A 21288-nucleotide genomic window follows, 5' to 3' on the forward strand; every position below is an offset into this window, starting at 1 on the left:
CCTGCACCGTATTGTACTTAAAACCCACTGACCCCGCCCTGCATTAAAATTTAGTACACTTCTGAGAAGGCAGTCGTAGTCCACAAACGCGGAGAGCGGCGCGTGTATCGTCTGACCCCCTCCCCCCTAGTCGGGCGAACGTCGTCGCGCCCGCGAGTCCCTTCTTTTCCGCGAAAACGGATACCTGGAACGTCGAGTAAGGTCTGTCACTTAGGCTGCCCATTCTCGGATTAATATTGCGTCAAATTGGCGGAGGAAGAATCGTGGAAAGGTGAAAAAAGATGTAATAAACACCCGTCTATATCTTACGAGCTGCCAGGCGAACGCAGCATATGTAGTACAACGTCATCAGTAAAAATGTCAGGCGAACGGGCGGATGGCGCCATCTCATCCAGCGGTTTGCACGACTTTATGGTAACGTGGGCTAGTAATCCTGGTTTGAAGTCCATGCTCATTCGATCAGCCCTCGATAACCAAACGTGTCAATCGGCTGAAATGAAAAGTGATACCAATAGCGAATTATTCAGGCTCCTAGTTAAGAGAAAATCGACTGGACTTTGAAGCATTTCCTAGGCCAAGTTTTTTTTTTACTTCGCCCACATGCGCAACGGGGATCCGGAGGAGGAGGATGGAGGGGGAGGAGCTCCAGGTAGCACTGTGTGTGTGTGGGGGGGGGGGGGGGGGTCAGGCAACCCCGGGCATAGCGATTGACGCCCCTGCGTACACCGAATCGGAACTCAACAAATAAAAGCCAGTTACAGCATGACATTATTATTACAACGTTACCCTACAACAATTTATCAGCTTCCGTGCTTTGGCTTTCGCTTTTTCTTCTGCGGTGCGCCATCGGCACCCGCTTGCTCCGAGCCCCGATCGCGATGCTTCTGTTTCCCCCTTTTCTTGACCTTGGGAGCATCGTCATCGCTTCCGGGGTCGTCGAGGTCCCCATCCAGTTCCGCTGATTTTACTTCTGACACATCACTTCTCTTCCTTTTCTTCTTCTTCTCTGGAACGCCGGTGGGTTCTGCGCTATCCAGCGCGCCAGCGACACTTGCCAGAAGCTTGGCCTCCTGGGCGAGTATGCGGGCGAGCTTGCCGTCCATCTTGTGCCCGTGCCGAGCGCCCTTGTGCGCCGTCCTTCCGCCGCACGCGGCCAACAGCTGCTCGTCACTCGTCTGCACGCTCACGGACTCATCATCATTCTTTATCGCGACATTATCGACTGGGGCGCCATCTTCTGTCGAGTGGTCCCCATTCAGTACGCCACCGGCGACAAAGTTTTGATATGTGGGGCAAGACATCTTTGCTTTCTTTTTTTTCTTCCTGGGTTTTGCCACTAATTCACAGCCATCTGTCACTTCTGTGACTGAAATGTTTTTAGCGACATTATTGTATGCCTCACTCCACCAACAGTGTGTAAACTCTTTGGCTGGGTCATGGCCAACTCCAGAGGTATCAAACTTCAACTTGGGCTTTAAAGCCTCAGCCATCCCATGCCGCCGTTTGCCCAAACCATCTCCCTCCTGCCAACCAAGCTTCTTGAGATGTTCTTTTGCAAAGTCCATGTTCTACCTGAAAAGATATGGTAATGATCAGTTGAAGTGAGGCTGGATACCAGGCACACCTTAAGCTCAACCAGCCAAAGCTTGTGTGGCTTCAGAAGCATGGCATGGCCCGGTCTGACCCAGCCAGGCACACTTTGGTAGGCTTATATTTCTGGAAACACTTATTGTACCAACATGTAGATTTTAGCAACAAGAAGCATCATTAGAAGTTGTGCTATGATATTTTCCGAGAATGCCATGCATGCTGCATGATCAGGCAAAGTTTTCCTGGAACATTGCAGCACCATGACAACTTCACCTACCCATTCAATTAACACACTGATTAAACTTTTTATGATGAAAAAGCTTTAGATTATGGGTGAAAAAGGATCCTGGACTGAAGAACCCAAGGTTACAGAGACACAAGTAGCTTTGTTAAAAACAAGGTCACAAGAGACATAATTTCAAGGAGGGGAGAATGGACACTTGTGCTAGCACATAAAAAGTTCTGCAAGAGCTGCAAAAGCTGCAGCTGCAAAAGAATGTGCAAAATTTCAGTGCACACATTGCAACTTTCAGATGAGCTGTAACTATTATCTAAAGCAATGTAATAACTCTCAATTCTCCCTCAAATACCATGCCATGTCCAGACAAATGCAAGCATTGAAAACAGGTAATTTTGATAGGGGGAAGGGATAGCAAACCCAGCAAGCATTTTTAAACATTTATTTGCAACATATGAATAGCACATTTGACTAGCACAATTTGCTGTGGCTCATCCCAATTAAAGGTATCCCATTATCAAAACATGACTGTAAAAAACTAAATCATTCCTAACTCAGTACCTCAAATGGTTATAGTGGAAAGGCTGCCCAAGACCACAGCCATGCAATTTTGTTGCAGTGTGCATCTGGCAGTGTCAAGATCAACAAAATGTCAATTACAGGACTTGAACCTGGGGCTGCTGGCTTAAAGTTGAGCATCCTTTCCCCCTCTTAGATGCCTGTCTGCAAAAACCCAGTCTGATGACTGTATCAGCCTGACTCATTTCAGGGTAACTTGGAATTTTTAAACTACTTTTGCCTCATGAAAAAGTGAGATATTTTTGTTAACATTATCACCACAACATCCTACTTTCTTGCAATGTAGGCTTTCCATGCAATGGATTACAAAGCAATCCTCCACCGAGCTTGAAAAACTCAGACTTTTCACATTCTTGTACTAATGTTTTATTACCAAACTGTTGCCCCTACACAGGAATCTGTGTCATAGCATGTATTTCTGGCATTCTGGTATGAAAACAGCACATGAATTGATGAACCTAACCTTCATAGCTGTATCCTGAATAAGCTGTGCACTTATCATCACAAATGTCAGCAAGATACTTGATGACAAAAAAATGTAAAAAGTATGGAATACATCAGCACAAAATGGGAGAAGAGTGAAGCCCCTCTTTACTCATATACTCTTCAGTGCGGTTATTTTCAACATATTGGCAGCCACGTGCATACCAGATTGCAAAAAATGAATTGTACTGTGAGCACGTCTAGCACGGCAGCAGCATGACATGAACAAATGTATGCACACCGTAAGTCTGAGCACCCAGAATTTGGCGCAGGTACTGCCAATTGCAACTCAAAAGGACCCAGTACCTTGAGGGGTTATTATGTTGCAAAGGTAGGTCCACGATACGCATCCGTACAGAAAAAACTCTGGACCTAAAATACAGTCATATGAATAAGTTCCGCGCATCCCACAGGTGCCAAACGTGGTCCCACGTGATCCTCCTCAGCTTCAACACTTGCGCAGCTTTGCAGCCTTTTGCGCAGCTTTCAGCAGCAACCTTGTGATCTCTCAGAACGCATAGGACCACTAAATTATTTATTTCATGAGCAGCCGTCAAAATGTGTGGAGGTGTAAAGAATAATGTGAGGAATATGTTGTATGTATCATTTATTTGCACTTCTTGTGTAATAAAGATACGAATTTAATGTGTCAAAGTATCGTAGTATGTTTGTTACCATGAAAGCTTGCAGCAACACTGCTAATGTGAAATATCTACAGGCCTCTCTGTGCCTCCTATCGGCTTGGGGTTCTGTTCATAGGTTTTACAATTAAAAAGCAACAGACACTGCGTGAGCTATCAAAGAGAAGATACGTAGTGCACACTTGCTACTGAATTTGCGACAAGGACCCGCCTTGTTTATGAATGGCAAAAACTTCTTGAAAGATGTAAACAAACATGGCTGCTTGAATGTTCTTCCGCAATGTAAAAATCAAAACTGACGGTTAGTTTCAACGTTTCGCAGCTTTTAAGTACGAAAACGAGCATTTGTATTTATATCTGGGGAACGTAGGTGTCTTGTATCGGCTTTTTTAAACAGAAAATCGGTCTAAACCTGCACTACGTTTGTGCGGATGGTTCTGGCTAGAGTAAGAAGACGGCAATTCTGGCCCACCACCTGAGCCAGTGTTGCACCGAAATTGTTTGTTGTGTATGTTCGCGATGAGATAATTAGGTAAGAAGTTGACGTTTTTCTTTATAATGGCTCCTATAAATTAGTCTCGCAGGACACAATTGTGTGTTTAGACGGTATCACACCATATTAAGCTTGTGGTACTTATAATTATTACCATTTATATGTGTCCACGATTTCATGAGATAATGCCCACGCCTCACGCAATTAGATAAGTGAGGTGCATTATTCCCACTTTCAGACGAAGTCCGGAGGAATCTCAGCCAAATATACTGAGAGGAGTTTTGGACTAAGTCACTTAAAGGGGTTAATCACGAAGAAATCAAGGTAAGTACATGCTGGAGCTACTTATATTGGATTTTTTCCCCATTTTCCACAGCTGTAGTTATGCAGTCGATGTGTGTTGCGTGTTGCAAGGTGTGTTATGTTAGGAGACAATTACCCATATTATTTTGGGAATCATTTTGATTTCATTTCATTTGATTATTGTATGCTTATGTTTTTGGCTAGGATGATTGCGTACATTCCGCATGACTTAAAACTGGTTCATAGTGTAAGAAAGGAAAGGCCTGTGCATGCTTGCATCATGAACAGCCTTTATAGGTGGCAATAAATATAAATAATGTGTTTTACATCTCAGCTATGGAGTCTCACCAATTGGTGCTAATGTTCTAAAAATGATAGACTGGTTAAGGCAAGCTGAGATTATCTTCAGCTTACCGTGCTGATGCCAGATTAATGATTTCATGATTTATTTAATGCTGCTATGGTCAGTGAACTGATAAATAACATGTAAAATGAACAAAAATCCCTAGACTCAAATTATCTAATGATGGCCAGATTTCCACCCTAGTGGATCTTATCTGTCATATTTATGCATATACCTATCTCTCAAAAACTGTATATGAGCCTGGTTTGGACAAAAAGTGCACACAATATGCACAAGCACATCAAATTCAGCAGTTTAGGTGCACTACTGCAAGTGTAACTATGACTTATGGGACAAAAACTGTTATTTCTGATCAAGCTGCTTAATTGCTGTCATTCCACTTGAAAATCTAGGAATAGTACCAATGAATTTGCATGCTTCTCCCAGGATGTTTGTCTACTGATTTTTGCAAGAAAATAAGTGCTGGTATCATCACAGTCACTCTTGATGTCCTTTGTTGTCTTACTTCTATTGCATATTCTTGCACATTTTCTAGCATAAAAATAGCATGATCCAACATGCAATTGTCACTTGGCTGTGTATTGTTATGCTCATGTATTAATGCCCATGCTTATTTGTCCCAGCGGCTTAGTTCGCTAGAACACCTATCTTCTCATTCACCCACCAACAGCAGGGTGGGTTCAAGCTGCTTTAAGTTCTGAGAGGTTGTGCATGACTGAGATAGAATACACCAGTGGGGTTGTTCACTCTAAATATCAGCTGATGGCAGAAGGTGGGATGAGCCATGCTAAGCATTCTGGCATATTGTCCATGACCAAATTTTGACATGCAAATGGAATTGTCATTTCCCAGTTGCATGGTAGTGTTTGAATTCACTCAACAAGTGCAGTTCATCATTTGGTCGGATCCACAGTATTCACCCAGTCAAATGGTGGAGACTAGATAAAAAATTTAGGTGTACTTAAAGCTTAGTGTATCCCACATCTGCATCATGACTGTTGATTAGCTTCATTCAACATCTTAGAATATTCCATTAACAACCATATTGTGCTATGTGGATGATATTTAAGTAAATTGCAAGGTAAACAAGAGGCAAAATCATACAGAACTGAGTGCAATTATTTCAAGTCTTTCATCATGTGTACAATTTCAGTTACTTTGTTAGTGCATTGTCTTTGAGGTTTCCTTGTGCATTTCTTCTGTTACATAGGCTCTCATGTTTTTGAATACTGATATGTTCTTCTCAATACCTTATAATTTAGTTGTCATATTGCAAACTTCACCTTCTTTCACAATTATTTGGTTAATCATGCATGATCATTTTGTTCAGCAGAATTACTGTTGCTCCATGCCATGTTAATGTGTCATTGCTATAGTTTTGTAGGAATGTCTAAGCTGCAAGGTCTTGTTTGGTAGCTAGTGATATTTTGGCTGTTTGTGGTATCGCATGCTCACACTGTATCTCATTTGTTTCCAGTGTGGTTGATTTCCGTGTTTGGACTAACCACGGGCCATTGGGCGCGAACGCATGCACCGGGACAGGTGGTTGCGTTCCTAACCTGGTTGTGGTGCCAAATCGGGCTAAGCTGGGCTCATCATGCACCGGAGGTGGGTGTTAGCGGGCCAGCCGCCTCCGCTGGAGGGGGTGCACTGTGGGCCTGATGAGGTGCTGCTCCTGAGTGTGGGCCTGATGAGATGCTACACCTGGGCTGGCTCAGTGAGGAGGCCAGCTGTATGGCTGGACATGGTGACGCTGCTCGGGCATTCACTGAGCGTTGGGCTATAAGGTGTCTGGTCTCATTAGAGATATGTACTGCCTTTTCAAAGCAGGAGCTGTTGGGTAACCTGTCAGTAAATGGGTGGGAGGTGGAAAAGAGCTCCCCAAGGAGGGCCTTCAGGGTGCTTGGCTGGTTTTATACCCTTTTCTGAATCCAGGTGTCCATTAATTGTGTGGAGCTTTTCCATTTTGTAGCATTTCATGTACAGTCTCGAAGGGGTACCCCTTGTAAGCTGGATGAAGGAACCAGGTTGCAATTATGAAGTTAATGGATGGTTTCTGTAGCTTGGAGAATGGACACAGTCACCATACAGGATCAGAGGTATCTGATGTCATTCGTTTGGTCAATACACCCCTAAAAGTCTGCATTAAATGCTCCCACATCTTATTTGGCCTCATAGCTCAGTGTGAGACAAAAGTCAAACCTAGGAGGGCCCAGGCCCTTATTCTATTTTTATATATTTATTACTCTGAAGTAAGCACATCATTGGTCATATGGGAGGGCTGTGCCAGTGTGTGCTTTTATGTCAGACATGGATGGATGATGTAGCATCAACACATAGTATGATTTTGGATGGTGTGCCTCCACTGTACATTGCCTATGCTTTCTTGCTTTGAAAGATCAGTGTGATTGTTAATCAGCATACTTTGTAATGCTTTATTCTTGTTGGTAAGATGCAGTGGATCGCTTTTGTTCATGCAGTTCATGCAGTTTCCCTATAGCAGGATAGCAAGCCCTTTTATGCTGATGTAGCCTGCGTTTCGCTCCCTCCACGCTAGACCCCACGCTCTGACTGCTCACGCACGCGGCTGGTGCTGTCGGGCGTTGTCTGCCTGTGCGTGTGTGTGTGACCCGCGGGCCGGCCGGGTCCCGTGTGTGTGACGGCCGCTGCGTCCGCGGCCGCCGGCAGGTCGTCGGGCGGCCGGTTGGCGCAGGAGCTCGCGTCTCCGCGGAGTCCCGGCGAGGTGGCCCTCCAGCGCGACGTCATCGTGCACCGCGACAACTCCGGCTACGGCTTCACCGTCTCCGGCGACACGCCCGTCTCCGTGCTCAGCGTCAAGCCCGGTGAGTGGCCCGGCGTCCGCCGCCGTGTCTCCGGAGATGCTCGCGTCCCCCTCAGTTGGCCGGGTGACCGCCCACCGTCGCGTCCCAGAGGGCTTCGTGAAGACTTCCGTGACGTGGCGCAGGGCTGCTCAGTTATGCTTCGTACGTCTGACCTTGGCGTCCTCGGCGGTATGTGGAGGGATCTACAGGTGTCTGGTGTGTCTGGCGTCGCGTTAGCAGCTGCCCCGTTTCTATAGGTGTATCCGAGCGTAACTGGCCGGGATGATGTGTCGGTTTCTCATCACATGCTTGTCCTCCGTGGTGCGGGGGACTCTGCTCTTGGCTCCGTCCTGGGTGCGTCCGTCCTCGCTTCGAGCGTGGGGCAAACAGGCATACGACTGTGCTGCATCTCGCGATCTGTGATATGGATGGGGGGGGGGGGGGGGTATTCAGCAGACTTGTTCTGGATTCGACGGATAGTCCGAATCCAATTTATGAGGTAGCCGAATCGGGCTCGATTCGAATCTCTCGCCTCTGGCGAGATCCAAAATTGAAGCGTCGCTAAAATTGCAAGCAATTGCGGTTTTAGTGTCTGAGGAAAACGAATGACAGAATACATGGCACATTCTTTTATAATCAATTGAAGCTAGTTTAATCTAATTTTGACGCAACGTATAACTTGAATGAAAACAGCAGGTCGTAGCGCGCATTAGAGGTGTGCTGGGCGAAAAAGGAATAGACAAAACATTTACGGGTATGTGCCATGCCAAAATCTGTCAACCCCAGATGTCTGGACGAACTCTTGGCGTTTTAGGGAATGTTGACATTTCCTTCACGCAACCACATGAACAAAGTCCGATGACTTTTTGCGTAATCTAATGTCGTGCGGATAATCACGTAAGGAGTTCGGCCACCGAACATGATCAGTCTCTGAAATTCCTACGGTGACGTTCCTGTTTTTGTATTTGAAGCAGTAATTTCGGCTCCGATCACGCTGATTCCAACCATGATTTAGACCATATTCTGTCTGATCCAGAATCAGAATCAGACGTTAAATTTACCTGAACAAACATGCGTAAGTTTTTTAGTTCAGTTGCGAGGAACATTACGCATACACTGGATCAGTTCGTTTTGCCTTTCTCCTCATTGAATGACTAACACCGAATAGGGGTGTATAGAAGCATATTTACTGCGCACGATTGTATCGGCGAAGGTTTGTTGTCGAGATATCCATACGGCCCTTTTTATTTCTTAGTTATTTAACGAGGAATAAGGCCGATTGCACTGCTGTTATACCAGCAACAACAGTTGATTCGAATCAGTGTGTGAAAATATAGTTGGACGCGAAGCACGGTTGCCTCCCACTTATTTTGAGCCATCAGTTCGATTCCTGTGGAGTTAGCCAAGCACGAGTCCAGTTAGTGGCATACACCACTCCCAGCTCGTCTTGGGAGGCAGTTCCTGGGCTCGACGGCAGGGGAACCCCGTTTACCCGACCCACTCTCGACGCTGGTGGAGGAAGCCATGCTCTGCACGTGTCTGCACCGAGTGGGATGCCGATCAAACACTGTGCATGGTGTATCTGCCGTTGAGGTGGAGTGCTGACGGCAATTACACGCGGCCTAGCGCCGTAGCAAACGCCGCCAGTACCAGGAGGATACGTACCAATGTCAGTGTTACACCGGATCAGCTGAGCGGCCGTGACTGATAGCGGCTTTTTTGTACCATGGCTTGCGTGTTACGTTTTTGTGCTTGTATCGACATCGACCTCTCCTCCCCTCGTAGGCCCCCGTTTGCGTGCCTCGGACGTGTCTCCCGGTTCTTGTGCGTACACCGGGGTCAGCCATGATCCGGGGCGCGGATGTACCATGTACCATGTACCCGCCTCCGCCGCCGCCGCCGCCGTTGGAGGGCTCGATGCCAGTGGCGCCGCGTTCCCGCATCCCCACCCATTCGAGGTCCGGGGGCGCGCTCTTAGCGACGGCGTGACCGGCCGGGACGACCGGTGCTCGGCCGGTCACCGGGGGCGGCGCCCGCGCGCGTGCGGCCGCGCCGGCGGTGTCGGTGAGTCAGCGGCGCCCCGCCGTGCCGACTCTGTTTACATGGCGCGGGGGCGCGGCCGGCGCCGTGCGCCAGGTCACTGCGCAACGCCCGCTCACCGGCCGCCGGCAGACCGAGCACCCAGACGGGTCACCGGTCGGGCGGCGGGGCGCCGGTCTGACCGCCGGCGCTCGGTGCGCGCTGAGCTGCTGCCGTGTTATGGCCGCTCTTAGATTAGAGTGGAAAAAACTATTGCTAAGCTTTGATTGTTCGCAGCCATCCGGATAGTCAGCAGCCGTCGGGATAGTTTGCACAGCATGCACGCTGGAGCGGCAACTGTGCGTGGGTCAGGTCACGTAGCAGTTGTGGCGTGTTGACGGGCACGCAGCCGGCGCCGCTGACAAAGGCGGCGGCGCGCGCGGCGCGGCAGCCCCTCAGCGCCGGGGCAGCGCGCTGACCGGCTGCCGGCGGCATTTGCACGGCTGGTGTCGGGGGTGAGTGACCGGCGCCGGCGCGTGCCGCGCGTGTCACTGACGCCGCGCTCCGCTCCGCCCGCAGATGGACCGGCCGCCCGCGCTGGCGTGCAGATGCAGGATATCATCGCCAAAGTGAATGGTAGATCAGTCGATCAGCTCAATCACCAGCAGGTGGTCAACTCCATTTGCTGTGAGTAGTCTGGCGCGCCGCTGCAGTCGCACGTCGTGTGTGGGTGTGGGTGCGGGTGTGGGTGTGGGTGTGGGTGTGGGTGTGGGTGTGGGTGGCGGGGGGGGGGGGGGAGGGGAGGGCGGCAGGGGTGTGTGTGGAGGCACGGGAAGGTCAGGATTTAATGGGATGCGGCGTTTGTCGATTGCTGTGCTGTTGGATTGTAATGTGATATGGTGCGTGTTGATGGCTGCCTCGCTGGATTGTAATGGGATGTGGTGCTGGTCGATGACTGTGCTGTTGAATTGTAATGTGATATGGTGCTTGTCGATGGCTCTCGCTGGATTGTAATGTGATGTGATGATTGTCGATCGCTACGATGTTGGATTGCACTGTGATTTGGTGCTTGTTGATGACTGTCATGTTTGATTGTAATGAGATGTGGTGTTTGTTGATCAGCGTCATGTCAGACTAACGGGACGTGGTGCTTCTTGCCGGCTGTCACATCGTCCAATTTTCGAGGATCACAGCTGAAACGCTTGTTAGATCAGCTAGTTCTCGTTCATGAGTGACTTTCTAACCGTTGTGATTTAGCACCGAGCTGTTGGCACGGTTGGTCCCCGATGCGCCGCGCGTTTACATGAGATGTTCGCTGACGCTCGGCGGGGGTCGTCCGGTGTATTTTTAGGTGTGTGTATGTGTGTGTGTAAGAGCAGCGCGCCGTAGAGTGTGCTTGAGAGCTGTGTTAGCACGGTGTGTGGCGTGACACGGGTTCGGCGGCCGTGATGTTTAAAAGTGGTTAGCTGCGGTAGAAGGCCATGCCTCACATACACCAGCCATATTTTGTACAACGTATTAAGGGTTCCATGCTGAGCAGTTTTGGCCCACTGATCATTATAGACGTTGCGGAGAAGGCAAAGTCGCTTCATTTCATTCTGATTTATCGTGTTAGTTTTGTTAAAAGGACGCGACGCACGCCATTGCGCATCCTTCAGCGGATCGTCAGCGAGTGCAGCAGACATTTTAGGGCTCAGTGTGTATGACCATCGCGCAACCACGATCGGAACCTGTGCCCACCCATATGAGAGCTCACCGATCGATGACGACGCCCCCAGTGTGGAGAGAACAAAACGTGTCAGTCCATCAAGCTTTATGCGACCTCATGTATGTATGTATGGATTCCATCGCTAGCAGAAGAAAAGGTGCCGTCCCAGCGCAGGCGCTGATCCGAACGTAAACTCGCGCTACACTATTAACCTCGTGTGCCTCTTAACGTGTTCACGGTTCACAAGACAAGAAGAGTTTTGGGGGCCGTTTCAATGTAGATAAATGAGCGACTTGGCAGACGACGAGAGAGCTAACCGCTGAGGGGCGGCAGGTCGGTCGGTCGGTCGGTGGGGTCCTGTGTCAGCGGGACGCCGCGTCGTCGCCGCCTCCCGTGAGCTGGGTCATGGGACGGCGGTCGACGGCCGCCTGTATCTGTCCGTCTTCCGGTGGCGTGTGTGCCGGCGACGCTCGCTCGCCCGCGCGCGCGCGCGCGCGTTGGTCAGGCGGTGGTCTGAGCGGCCCGACGGCCGGCGGTGGCCGCCCGTGGCCAGGCGTGCAGCGCCGCGCCGCCGTCCGAGCGGCGCGGCCGGTGGCATAAACAGGCGTGTAGCCGGCGGCCGCCGGTGATGTCACCGGTGACGGGCGGTGTGACGCACGTCCAGCGGACGGTGTCGCCGGCGGCCGCCGCGCTGACAACAGGTCGCCGGTGCCGGCCATGGGGCCGGGGCTCGGTGACGGCTGGTCGTCGGTGTCCGGCGGTGGAGACACGGGCTGGCGGTCTGTAATGACCTTGGGCCAGCTGCGCCACTGCTGCGGGGCGCTTGTCATAAATATTTGTCGTTTGAATGAGCGCTCGCCGGTGCCGTGACCGGTGCTGATTTGTGGCCGCTGCGTATCCGTTGCTTGGCGATGTACCGATGCATGAATCTGTCAGCTGTGTTATGATTATTATGACGGGGCGCCGGGCGAGACCCAGTGCCATCGAATCGCCTGGTGACCGGCGGACGCCACACCACCAGCCGGTGCCGGGCGCCCTGCCCTGACTGCCCCTCGTCCTCCACCGCAGCCAGCTCCAGCGTCTTGCTCACCTTGGAGAGCTGCCGGAGCCCGTCCAGGATGCCCAACGGCGCCGGCAGCACGCCGCCCACGCGGCCGCTGCCGCCCATCCCGTCGCAGCAGCGCGAGATCACCGGGCCGCAGCCGGTGGACGTGAGTGGCCGGCCGCGCCTCGGTCCGCCGCCGGCCGCGGCGCGCCCGGCCAGGTGCCGGCTGACACCGGGGAGGGTCCGGGGCGCTTTGTCGGGGCGGAGGTGGGAGCGGCGGGTTTCTGGGGGTGCTGACGCACCGCTGGCGCTGCCGTGGCCCGCGAGGCGACGCATGGCAGATCGCTGGCGAGGCTTGTTGCGCCGGAGCCTCGCGCGAGTGACCACCGGACGTCGACTCGGTGCATGTGAGCTGCATGGCGCCTCCCGTCGCGCCCAGCGTCTGCAGCTGGGCGCCCCCCATCGGGCGCTGGGGCGCCGCGCTGCTGGCTTGCCGGCCGCCGCGCTGACGGCCGCTGCCTGCAGGACATGGCGCGCCGCCACTGGGCCTACAAGAAGTCGCACACCATACAGCTGATGCTGGAGGAAGAGGAGCGGCACGTGGACGCGGTGCGCGCGCAGCTGGCGGCGGCCAGCGGCCGGCCGGCCGACAGCGGCCGGCTGCGCCAGGAGCTGAGCAGCGCCGAGTCCTGTTGCCGCCTGCTGCGCCAGCAGCTCGACACGCTGGCCGGCCCCGCCCAGCCGGCCGCGGTGAGTGACGCGCATGCTGGCTGGGCCGCCTCCTGCCGCCACACGCACGCCCTCCGCCCCGGCTCTCCCGGCCCGCGCCGGCTGCTGCCGCCCACTCTCACCAGCGCCCGGTGTTTTACTTTGACTTTTAATATGATTTTCTCGGTGGTGCTGTTGCTATTAATATGATTTCTCCTGGTTCTGTTTTGTTTCCGTTTCGGCCGCTGTCGGCGCCGCGCCGGGCCGCTTCCCTAACCCGCATGCCGCCCTCAGCTCCGGCCCTGTACTCTGTTGCAGACGCCGCCGGCGGCGGCATCGCCGCGGCGCTCTCCCTCCGCGCCCCGCCCCTCCTCCACCGCGTCGCGCCCCTCCTCCCTGGCTGCCGCCGACACGCCGCCGCCGCTGCCCGTGCGCAATCGAGTCTTCACGTCCCCGCCGCCGTTGCCGGGCGGCGGTGGCGGCGGCGGCGGCAGTGGTGGTGGCGGCGCGTCGCGGCTGGACCTGCCGCCGGCGCTGCCGCCGCGCACCTACCGCACGGACCGGGCCGACCCGGACCTGCAACGGTCCGCCTCGTGCGCGTCGGCGCAGCTGCAGGTGAGCGGCTGCTGTGGGACCCGACGGGTGGTGCTGAGCTGTCTGACTCAGCTGGTGAGGACGGCGGCCGACGCCAAGACAGGGCAGTCGGTGGCGTCGTGACTGCGTCAGATCGGTACGATAGCAGGCGTCCGGTCCGTTTGTAGGGGACGGAAGGCGGTGCTTCTGCCGAGGCCAGTACGACGGCAGATCGTCACAGGTGGACGGTAGGCTAGCCACCATGTGGGGACGGCAGTCCAGCCGGCGTCACTGGGTGTGCGCTGCTGCCGGTTCATTGTGACGGGCGTCTCCCGAGTCGTCTGGCGCAGCTGGTGCCGGGGCGACGGGCTGGTATCGCCGGACTGGCGGTGGCGCCAGGGCAGTGTATAACAGCCGCTCACGAGACGCCCGACTGCGCTTATAGAGGGCGGTGTGGCGGGGGTCACCGGACAGGCAGCGGCGACAGCTCAGGGGGTTGGGAGACACCGACGGGCCGTTGTATGACCTGGACGGTGCAGCTGGATGACCCAGTGGACAGCAGCGACACGACATTGCTCATCAGCCTGTGATGGGCCCTACCAAGCTTAAAGAGAGCGATAGGAATGCGATGCCTGGGAAGGTGCCAGCACCGGAGTGGCGCCCCCTGCGCAGAACTTGACGCGAGCACCGGCCGAGTCAATGTCTCCCGTTTGGTGAGGGGGCGCCGCACCAGCCGCCTTCCAATGGATTACGCTGCGCGCTGCGTCGCCTCTCCCCGCCCCGCGCCAGCAGCGGTACACCAGCCATGTCGTTTTGTGTCAAAACAGCACATGCATTTCACCATGACGCCACGCGCCATTTGTAGCTTAGCAACGCACACAGCAGCTGGCTTCAGCATACTGTGGTTCTCACACTCCTAGCCGTCACAAGGCATTGGCTGTGCCGTCTTAGCGACATACGCCCCCATGTGACACAAGAACGGCGCAGGGCGCTGAGGCAACTTCCTGGCCGCACCTGGCGTCACATGCCTGGGCTATGGTAGGACTGATCTGAAGGGCGTCCCGCTGCTGCCCGGCGGCCCAAAAATCCCGTATCTGGGGCTGGCGGTGTCGTCTGGGACGGACACGGTATGTGACCTGCGGGTGGGACCCGCCACAGCATAGCTCCTGGCGTGCCGGGTCTCACTGATGACGGCCTCTGGTACCCTGATCCATGTCCTGATTTGTACGTGGAGATCGCATTCAGTGAAGTGGTGGTTCGAGGTCACACGCACGCACAGGGTGTGAAGGAAGGTGTAGGGCTACATACGCAGACAGGTTACCAGGGAGCGGTCTTAACCGATAAACTACCCTTCTGAGACACGCTAAATATTGTTTGTTTGGCTTCGAGACATTTGCCTTGTGTGCGTGGTACACATGGAGTGGTGTGAGCTAATACGCATCTCCACTCATGCATGCGATCTTGAGTGCGCCATGCCTCGTCGTCGGAATGTTGTTCCGTGTTGTGTGTGCGTGTGCCGTGCATCGCATGCCCAGTATGGCCGTGTTTGGTTTCTTCGTATCGCCCTTCGCTCCCACGGATGTCACGTTGCATCCCGTGGCTGACTGACCGCGTGGTCGCCATGTCTACGCCCCCTTCCCGCTCTCCGCGCGCGTCCGACGCACGCGCCCCGAGCTGCTCGGCGATCGCCGCGTACGCGTCCCGACTGGCCTGTGACGCCGGCCCGGATCTGCCGCGCGTGCTCCGTGCTGCCGGCCGACGTCACACGGCGGGGCTGACGCTGTCGTTCTGTGCCGCCCACCTGTGCCGCGTATTTGGGCACGGCTCCGCGTCGCGCGCGTGTTTCTCCGGCGTTGGTTGAGTGCTCACCGGGAGATTAGCGGGCTGTCATGCCGCGTGTTCTTGGGGCCGTCCGCGCTCTCGCCGCATCGACAGCCCGCTCGCCTTTTGTGGAATTAAGCGGCGCAAAGCTACGTCGTAAAGATGTGCATCTGCAGCCAGCTGTCCAGCCGCCCGGCGCGCGGGCGACAGAATGCATAATGACGGTGCATCCGAGTCCGCCACGGCCGAACCGGCCTCGTCATCGGCGCCGCGGAGGCCCGTTGTCCTCGCCCGCGCCTCACCCTCTGCCCGGCGCTGGTCTGGCGGGGTCCGGTCAGCCGGTGCCTGCGTGAATGGCGAACCGGCCGGCCCGGTGGCGGCCGCCGGTGACGTCAGCCGGGCGTGCCGACCGCGGCGAGACGTCTGGAACCGGCGGTCGGCCGGTCCCCCGCCGACGGTCCGGCCGCCCGGCTGGTGGGCCTCCCCTCTGACCGCGCAAGGGGGCGGTCGCTCTGACGCGAGACCGCTCCGATCGAACGGGGCAGGACCGGCCCGAGACGCACTCCGCACGGTGCGCTGCAGCGCGGCGGCCTCAGATCCGGTCCGCGGCGGCGGCAGCGGCGGTGACTCATGGCACCCCGCTTCAGCCGCCGTCAGCGGCGCCGCCACAGTCAGTGCAGCCGCGACCCGACGGCGGTCCGCCCGCGCCCGCGCCCGCGCCCGCGCCCGCGCCCGTCCGCCGCCGCCGCCGTCAGCGGCGCCCAGAGCGGCCCCCGCGCCACAGTGTGTAGTCAGGCGGCCTCACGTTCGGTCGGTGTGCGATCCGCGGTGTCGCCGGCGCTGGCGCTAGCGCACGGCTGCCAGCATGGACTTCATGGCGCGTCTGTACCGGGTAAGGCGTGCGCCGCGCCCACGTGCGCCGCTCCTGGAAGACGTGCGGTGCGTGTCTGTGCCGTTCTCTGTGCTGCGAGCGGACCGGTTTCATTGTCAGCATGTGGGTGTCTGTGTGTGGGGCCAGTGTGGCTGCCGTTCGTGCCTTGTGCCGTGCCGTGCGGCCGTGGCCGCGGTCGCCCCTTGTTCGCGGTCCATAAACAGCCGGTCGTGGTGTTTATAGTGGCCGGCCGGCCTGGCTGGGCCGGGCCGGGCTGGGCCGGGCAAGTGTGTCCTCCCACCTGACCGGCGCGCCCGTGGCCGGCAGAGCACGTCGCCGGCGCGCGGCGCCGTCACCTCGCCCACCCACCAGCGCACCAAGTCGTCACCCGACCCGGCCAGTCTGCGCGCCGCCATCGCCAAACGCCGAGAGAGTAAGTCGGCCGCCACGGCCGGTGCGATCGGTCGCTCGCGCCGACGCACGCACCTGCGACAGACGCGCTGTCGCGCGGAGACCCGCCTGTCCGCGCTTGCAGCCACGAACGCGTGCGTCCAGGAGAGTCGGACACGAGAGTGCGACAGGGGCTCCCGTTCGCTGGCAGGCAGTTCGCTTGCCTTCGCCGTCCTGCAGTAGGCGCTTCGTTTCTTGGCGCACGGACGCGCCGAATACCGGCCGGCGTGACGTCACCGCACACCTGCGAAGAAGGCAGAGGTGTGGGCGCTGGAACCGGCCCGGTGCGCGATCAGCCGCAGAGCCCGCGGCGCCGTGCGCTCGTGACGATTATGGCAAGGCCGCCGCGGCGCCCCGCGCGCTCTGTGCACGGGCTATCGCGTCGGCCGCGCTCCGTCATGTGTTGACCTCTGCGGTGAGCTCACGCCGCTGTGACGCCGACCGGCCGACGCCCTGCGCCGCCGCGGCGCTGGTCGGGCCGTAGCGCCGTCGCGTCGGACGTATGTCAGCCGGCCGGCGGCGTTTGGCGCTGTGCTGCCGACGGCGGCCGAGCTGAACGGCGGGATCTGGCGCGGCGGGGTCGCCTGCGGGCGCTGCATGTGGTGACCTGGATAACGGGGTCAGAGTGCAGCGGCGAGGCCCGTCGGCCTGATCACCTCGGGGAGAGATGACGCGTCAAATGTCCTGGCCGGTGACTGACTCCATTGCTGAGATCCGGTACACCTGACAAGACCTCCATTTGAGAACTCCTTGCCGCGTACATGGATGCCGCGGTAGGCTTTTCACCTGTCGCCGGGCTTAAAGCCACCATTCATTGCAGCTAGCTACCGTTCACATTAGACTCGAAGCACAGTCCTCATCAATAGAGTAAGCGAGCACCGCCCGCATGCGCGCGCGCGCTAACCATCACCAGGTGGTAGCCGTGCTGGTGGGTGCGCCCCGGTGGGACCGGCGGCTGGGCCGGGCGGCGGCCGAGCGGGACGCACCGGCGCCGCGCGCGCAACTTAAACAAACAGAAGCAGATGTGGCGGCGGCCGGCGCGGTGGCGTCGCCGAGCGGTCCGCGCCGGCCGGCGGACCGCGGACGGAGCGGCGCGCTGGCGCTGCGGTCCCGACCGGCGCTGTCGCCGGCGACGCAGCACCCCCGCGGGCAGGGCGGTGGGGGACCGGAAGGCGGCGGGTCCGTGACAGACCAGAGAGACTTCTCCGCCCATCCGGACAAGGCTGGAAGGAGCTGGCGGATGGCAGCTGGACCCGCGCGCTCCGTGTGACCCTTGTCCGGATCGCGCCGCCGCCACTGTGCAGCATGTCGGCTGGGGCGGCAGCTCGCGGTTTCCGTCGACACAGTGCGCAGGGTCCGCCCGAGTCGTGTGCAGCCTCGGCCCGCCGCCGGGCTGCGTTCGCCGCGGCTGATCTCGCTAGCATCAGCGGTGTCTGCGGCTTGGGCCGGACAAGAGGCGAGCAGACGCGAGCGGTGGCTTGGGACAAGTTCGTCGTCCCTGCTGTAGATCATTGTATCGCAGTTCCTTTTTTAATGTGGTAGCTAGACGGAAATCCCCGCTGGTGACAACCAAGTCCGTCCCCTCCCCTCCCCCCTTCCCCGAGTGAAAGTGTTGGTTTGTGAGTAGCTCACGCCCGACCAGGTCTTGACACGCTTCTGATATTTGGCGAGGCAGCGACTCGTAAATGAAAGGGAAAAAAGAGAGAATGAAAATTGAGCGCGCACCTGTTTTTATGTTTCGAATTCTGCCAGCTGGAATCTCATTGGCGCAGGCAAGTATATACGTATCAGGGCGAGGGCGAGGATGTACATATCAGGGCGCAGTCGATTTACCGTACGCACTACGCATATGACATGTGAACTATGGACGTTTGGACTCACTGGCCAGCAAAGCTCAAAATTGCCCCCCTTTTGTGCGCTGACATTCTAAAGAACACCTATACCATACTTAGGCATGGACCCCTGGATCACGACGGTGATGACGCAGACGTCCCGCACTTGTTCGTCCCCGATATATCGCAACAATAAGCAGCCTTGATTCGTGTCGGCTCGTGGGTCACGACGTTATGACCACATGCCCCACACTTGTTCGCCTTATGTAAGTCGACTACGTCGCTTCGGATCGTGTTAAGTTTTTGCAATCGTGGCACGGAAAGATGGTTTTAGATCGTATCATCATTTTCTGGTGAACATGTTAGCATTTTATTATTTCCTTGAAAGGAAGGGGAAGTGCTCGATCTTGCCAGTGATTGCTCTTAAAGGGAGTGTCCCACCTTTAGAGCACATTTAACAAAAAGGCTATTGAAACTTTCAAGACCAGTTTTATCTATCAATAGCTCTTGGTTGTGCCACTGCAGCATCGTCAAGGCATAAAGAAAAAAATATCTACTGTAATATTTTCGAGTCCAAATCACGCTTTCAGCGCTTCAAACGTGTCAAGTACAAACAAAGCGGGGCACTCCCTTTAAAAAAGACGCTGTTGTACCGCGCCGTGTACCGCACTGGTGCGGAGACTGGCGCGCCGGCCGGGATTGGCGCCGATCCTACGCCAATGTGAACATAAAAAAGACGCTGTTGTACCGCGCCGTGTACCGCACTGGTGCGGAGACTGGCGCGTCGGCCGGGATTGGCGCCGATCCTATGCCAATGTGAACATAAAAAAGACGCTGTTGTACCGCGCCGTGTACCGCACTGGTGCGGAGACTGGCGCGTCGGCCGGGATTGGCGCCGATCCTATGCCAATGTGAACATAAAAAAGATGCTGTTGTGCCGCGCCGTGTACCGCACTGGTGCGGAGACTGGCGCGCCGGCCAGGATTGGCGCCGATCCTATGCCAATGTGAACATAAACGGAGCTGTGGAGGGACGCGAATTATTTTGTATTGAGCGGCCTTGACTCCGTTGTGTATCGTCTGTGACCGGTTTTGCTCGTTCGGAAAACTTTTAAAGATAAGCCGGACCATTTTCTATCGGGCTTCACATCTGTTATATCCGGCTGCAGTTTTCCTCGATTTTTTCTTTGGATGTCATCCCTTTTTATCCTTTCATCTTCGATCTGACCTAGTTCATTTTCTTTTCAAACAGCTGTCTGCCGTGTTATTGCTTGCGTGTTTCTAGTGTTTGGTAGCGCGTTGATTGATTGAAAGTCCCGAGACGTTATAAACAAATACTGGATGTTCCAACAATCTCGGTCATTTTACTGGAAGCTGTATAAAAGAAACCATAAACAGTACAAAGTGCACGCTTGTTACAAATACAGTAGAGGGTGTACATGCATGCGCCCGTACATGTGGCACCAAAGCTCTTCTTCGCCTCTCTGACCAGCCCTCGTCTTTCATGCAGGCCGACCACGATGTTTTACATTTTGAAGGCGAATTAAGCGTACCGGGGCCTGAACGGCTTGTGGCAGACTCTAGACTTTGTTGTCTTGTCTTGTCTTGTCTTGTCTTGACGCCAGGTCGTCAGCGGCCCGTTCTTGGGACCGGGGCCGTCCCGCCCGGTGTGCGGTGCCTGGCCTAGCCCGTTCCGTGCACGCCGGCCGGCCCGGCCCGGCCGCCGGCGTCCCCGGGCGACAAGGCCGCATTCCTGGCCCGCCGGCCGGCACACTGCAGCGGCACGAGCCGCCGCCGCCGCCGCCGGCGGCTCGCGGCGGGCAGCGGACAGCGGGCACGGGGCGGCGGTGCTGGCCCGCGAGCCGACTGTCGCCGTCCGCCGGCGGACAGCGCGCGCCGCTCCCGTCTCGTGCGGACTTCTCAGGCCCGGCTCATGGGGAGGCAGCCTCTCCACCTCTCCCCCCCCCCCCCCCCCGGGGGCCCGGGGTCAGCGTTGCGCGCCGCTCCGTGACGGGGGTGGCTGCCACAATGACTCGAGGTCGAGCGAGCGCGCCGCGGAGCGCCGCGCCGCCACCGGTCGGAACGGCTCGGTGCACAGGCTTGCGATCGTGCGTGTACGTGTCGTCTGTCGGCAAACTGGGCGGGAGAATCGGAAGTCCCGCTGTCCACACGTGACACATGTCCACTCATGGCCTGGCGTCGCGCCTCTCGAACTGGCGGTGGCATCAGCATTAATCTAATGCGCTGCTCAACCTCCAGTGCATGCTAAACAACTTGCATAATCAGCCCTTGGTTCTGTCAGCAGCCAGTCAGTTGGCGCCGCCGTGTATCTGGCCCGATAGAATGCGCCTGCGACCACTGCGACCACTCCCAGCGCCAGGACGACGCGGTGCGATGTCTGAGCGGTGGAGCGTGGCCGGTGCCGGCTGACCGGCAGCCGTCTCGCGGCTGGCGTCAGTGGCGGGCGGGTGGGTGTTGCCCTCGCCAGCGCACGCGTTCGGACGAGCGCTCCAGTCCGGCCCTACAGTAGAGGCTGTGGCGGGGCGCCGGCGCTCCGGCACTGTCTTCGGCGACACGGCCGCCACGCACGGTGTGTTGATATGCGCGATGTACAGTGGTGAAGAGCTTTGTGGATGGTTTGGGGCAATCGTTTTAGGACTCCCTCCCTAATTTCAGTCTGCCACTGATGGCCCGATTGACTTCCTCGCTGATTTTGGCCTCGTTCATTTCGGTCTCCATGGCACCTTTT

General features: G+C 56.4%; 1 protein-coding gene across 2 annotated transcripts; it reads right to left on the reverse strand.

Annotated features, from left to right (window-relative positions):
• Positions 1 to 720: 720 nt before the first annotated feature.
• Positions 721 to 3368, reverse strand: LOC119094010 (G patch domain-containing protein 4). 2 transcript variants are annotated; one of them, XM_037217061.1, is made up of 2 exons: positions 3302 to 3368; positions 721 to 1572 (listed from the first exon to the last, which is right to left on the reverse strand). In XM_037217061.1, exon 2 carries the CDS (start codon positions 1563 to 1565, stop codon positions 801 to 803), a length of 765 nt encoding a protein of 254 aa, XP_037072956.1. In that variant the 5' UTR covers positions 1566 to 1572; positions 3302 to 3368; the 3' UTR covers positions 721 to 800. The 2 variants fall into 2 exon arrangements, with proteins under 2 accessions (XP_037072956.1, XP_037072955.1); XM_037217060.1 differs by having other exon boundaries at positions 722 to 1572; positions 3197 to 3344.
• Between the last annotated feature and the right edge of the window lie 17920 nt (positions 3369 to 21288).

The sequence above is a fragment of the Pollicipes pollicipes genome, unplaced genomic scaffold, assembly GCF_011947565.3.
Source record: "Pollicipes pollicipes isolate AB1234 unplaced genomic scaffold, Ppol_2.1 Scaffold_4002;HRSCAF=4701_pilon_pilon_pilon, whole genome shotgun sequence".
Taxonomy (NCBI): Eukaryota; Metazoa; Arthropoda; class Thecostraca; order Pollicipedomorpha; family Pollicipedidae; genus Pollicipes; species Pollicipes pollicipes.

What these genes read in the sequence shown, in the direction of transcription:
- LOC119094010 (XM_037217061.1), bottom strand. Translation starts at nt 1,565, where the DNA reads ATGGACTTTGCAAAAGAACATCTCAAGAAGCTTGGTTGGCAGGAGGGA.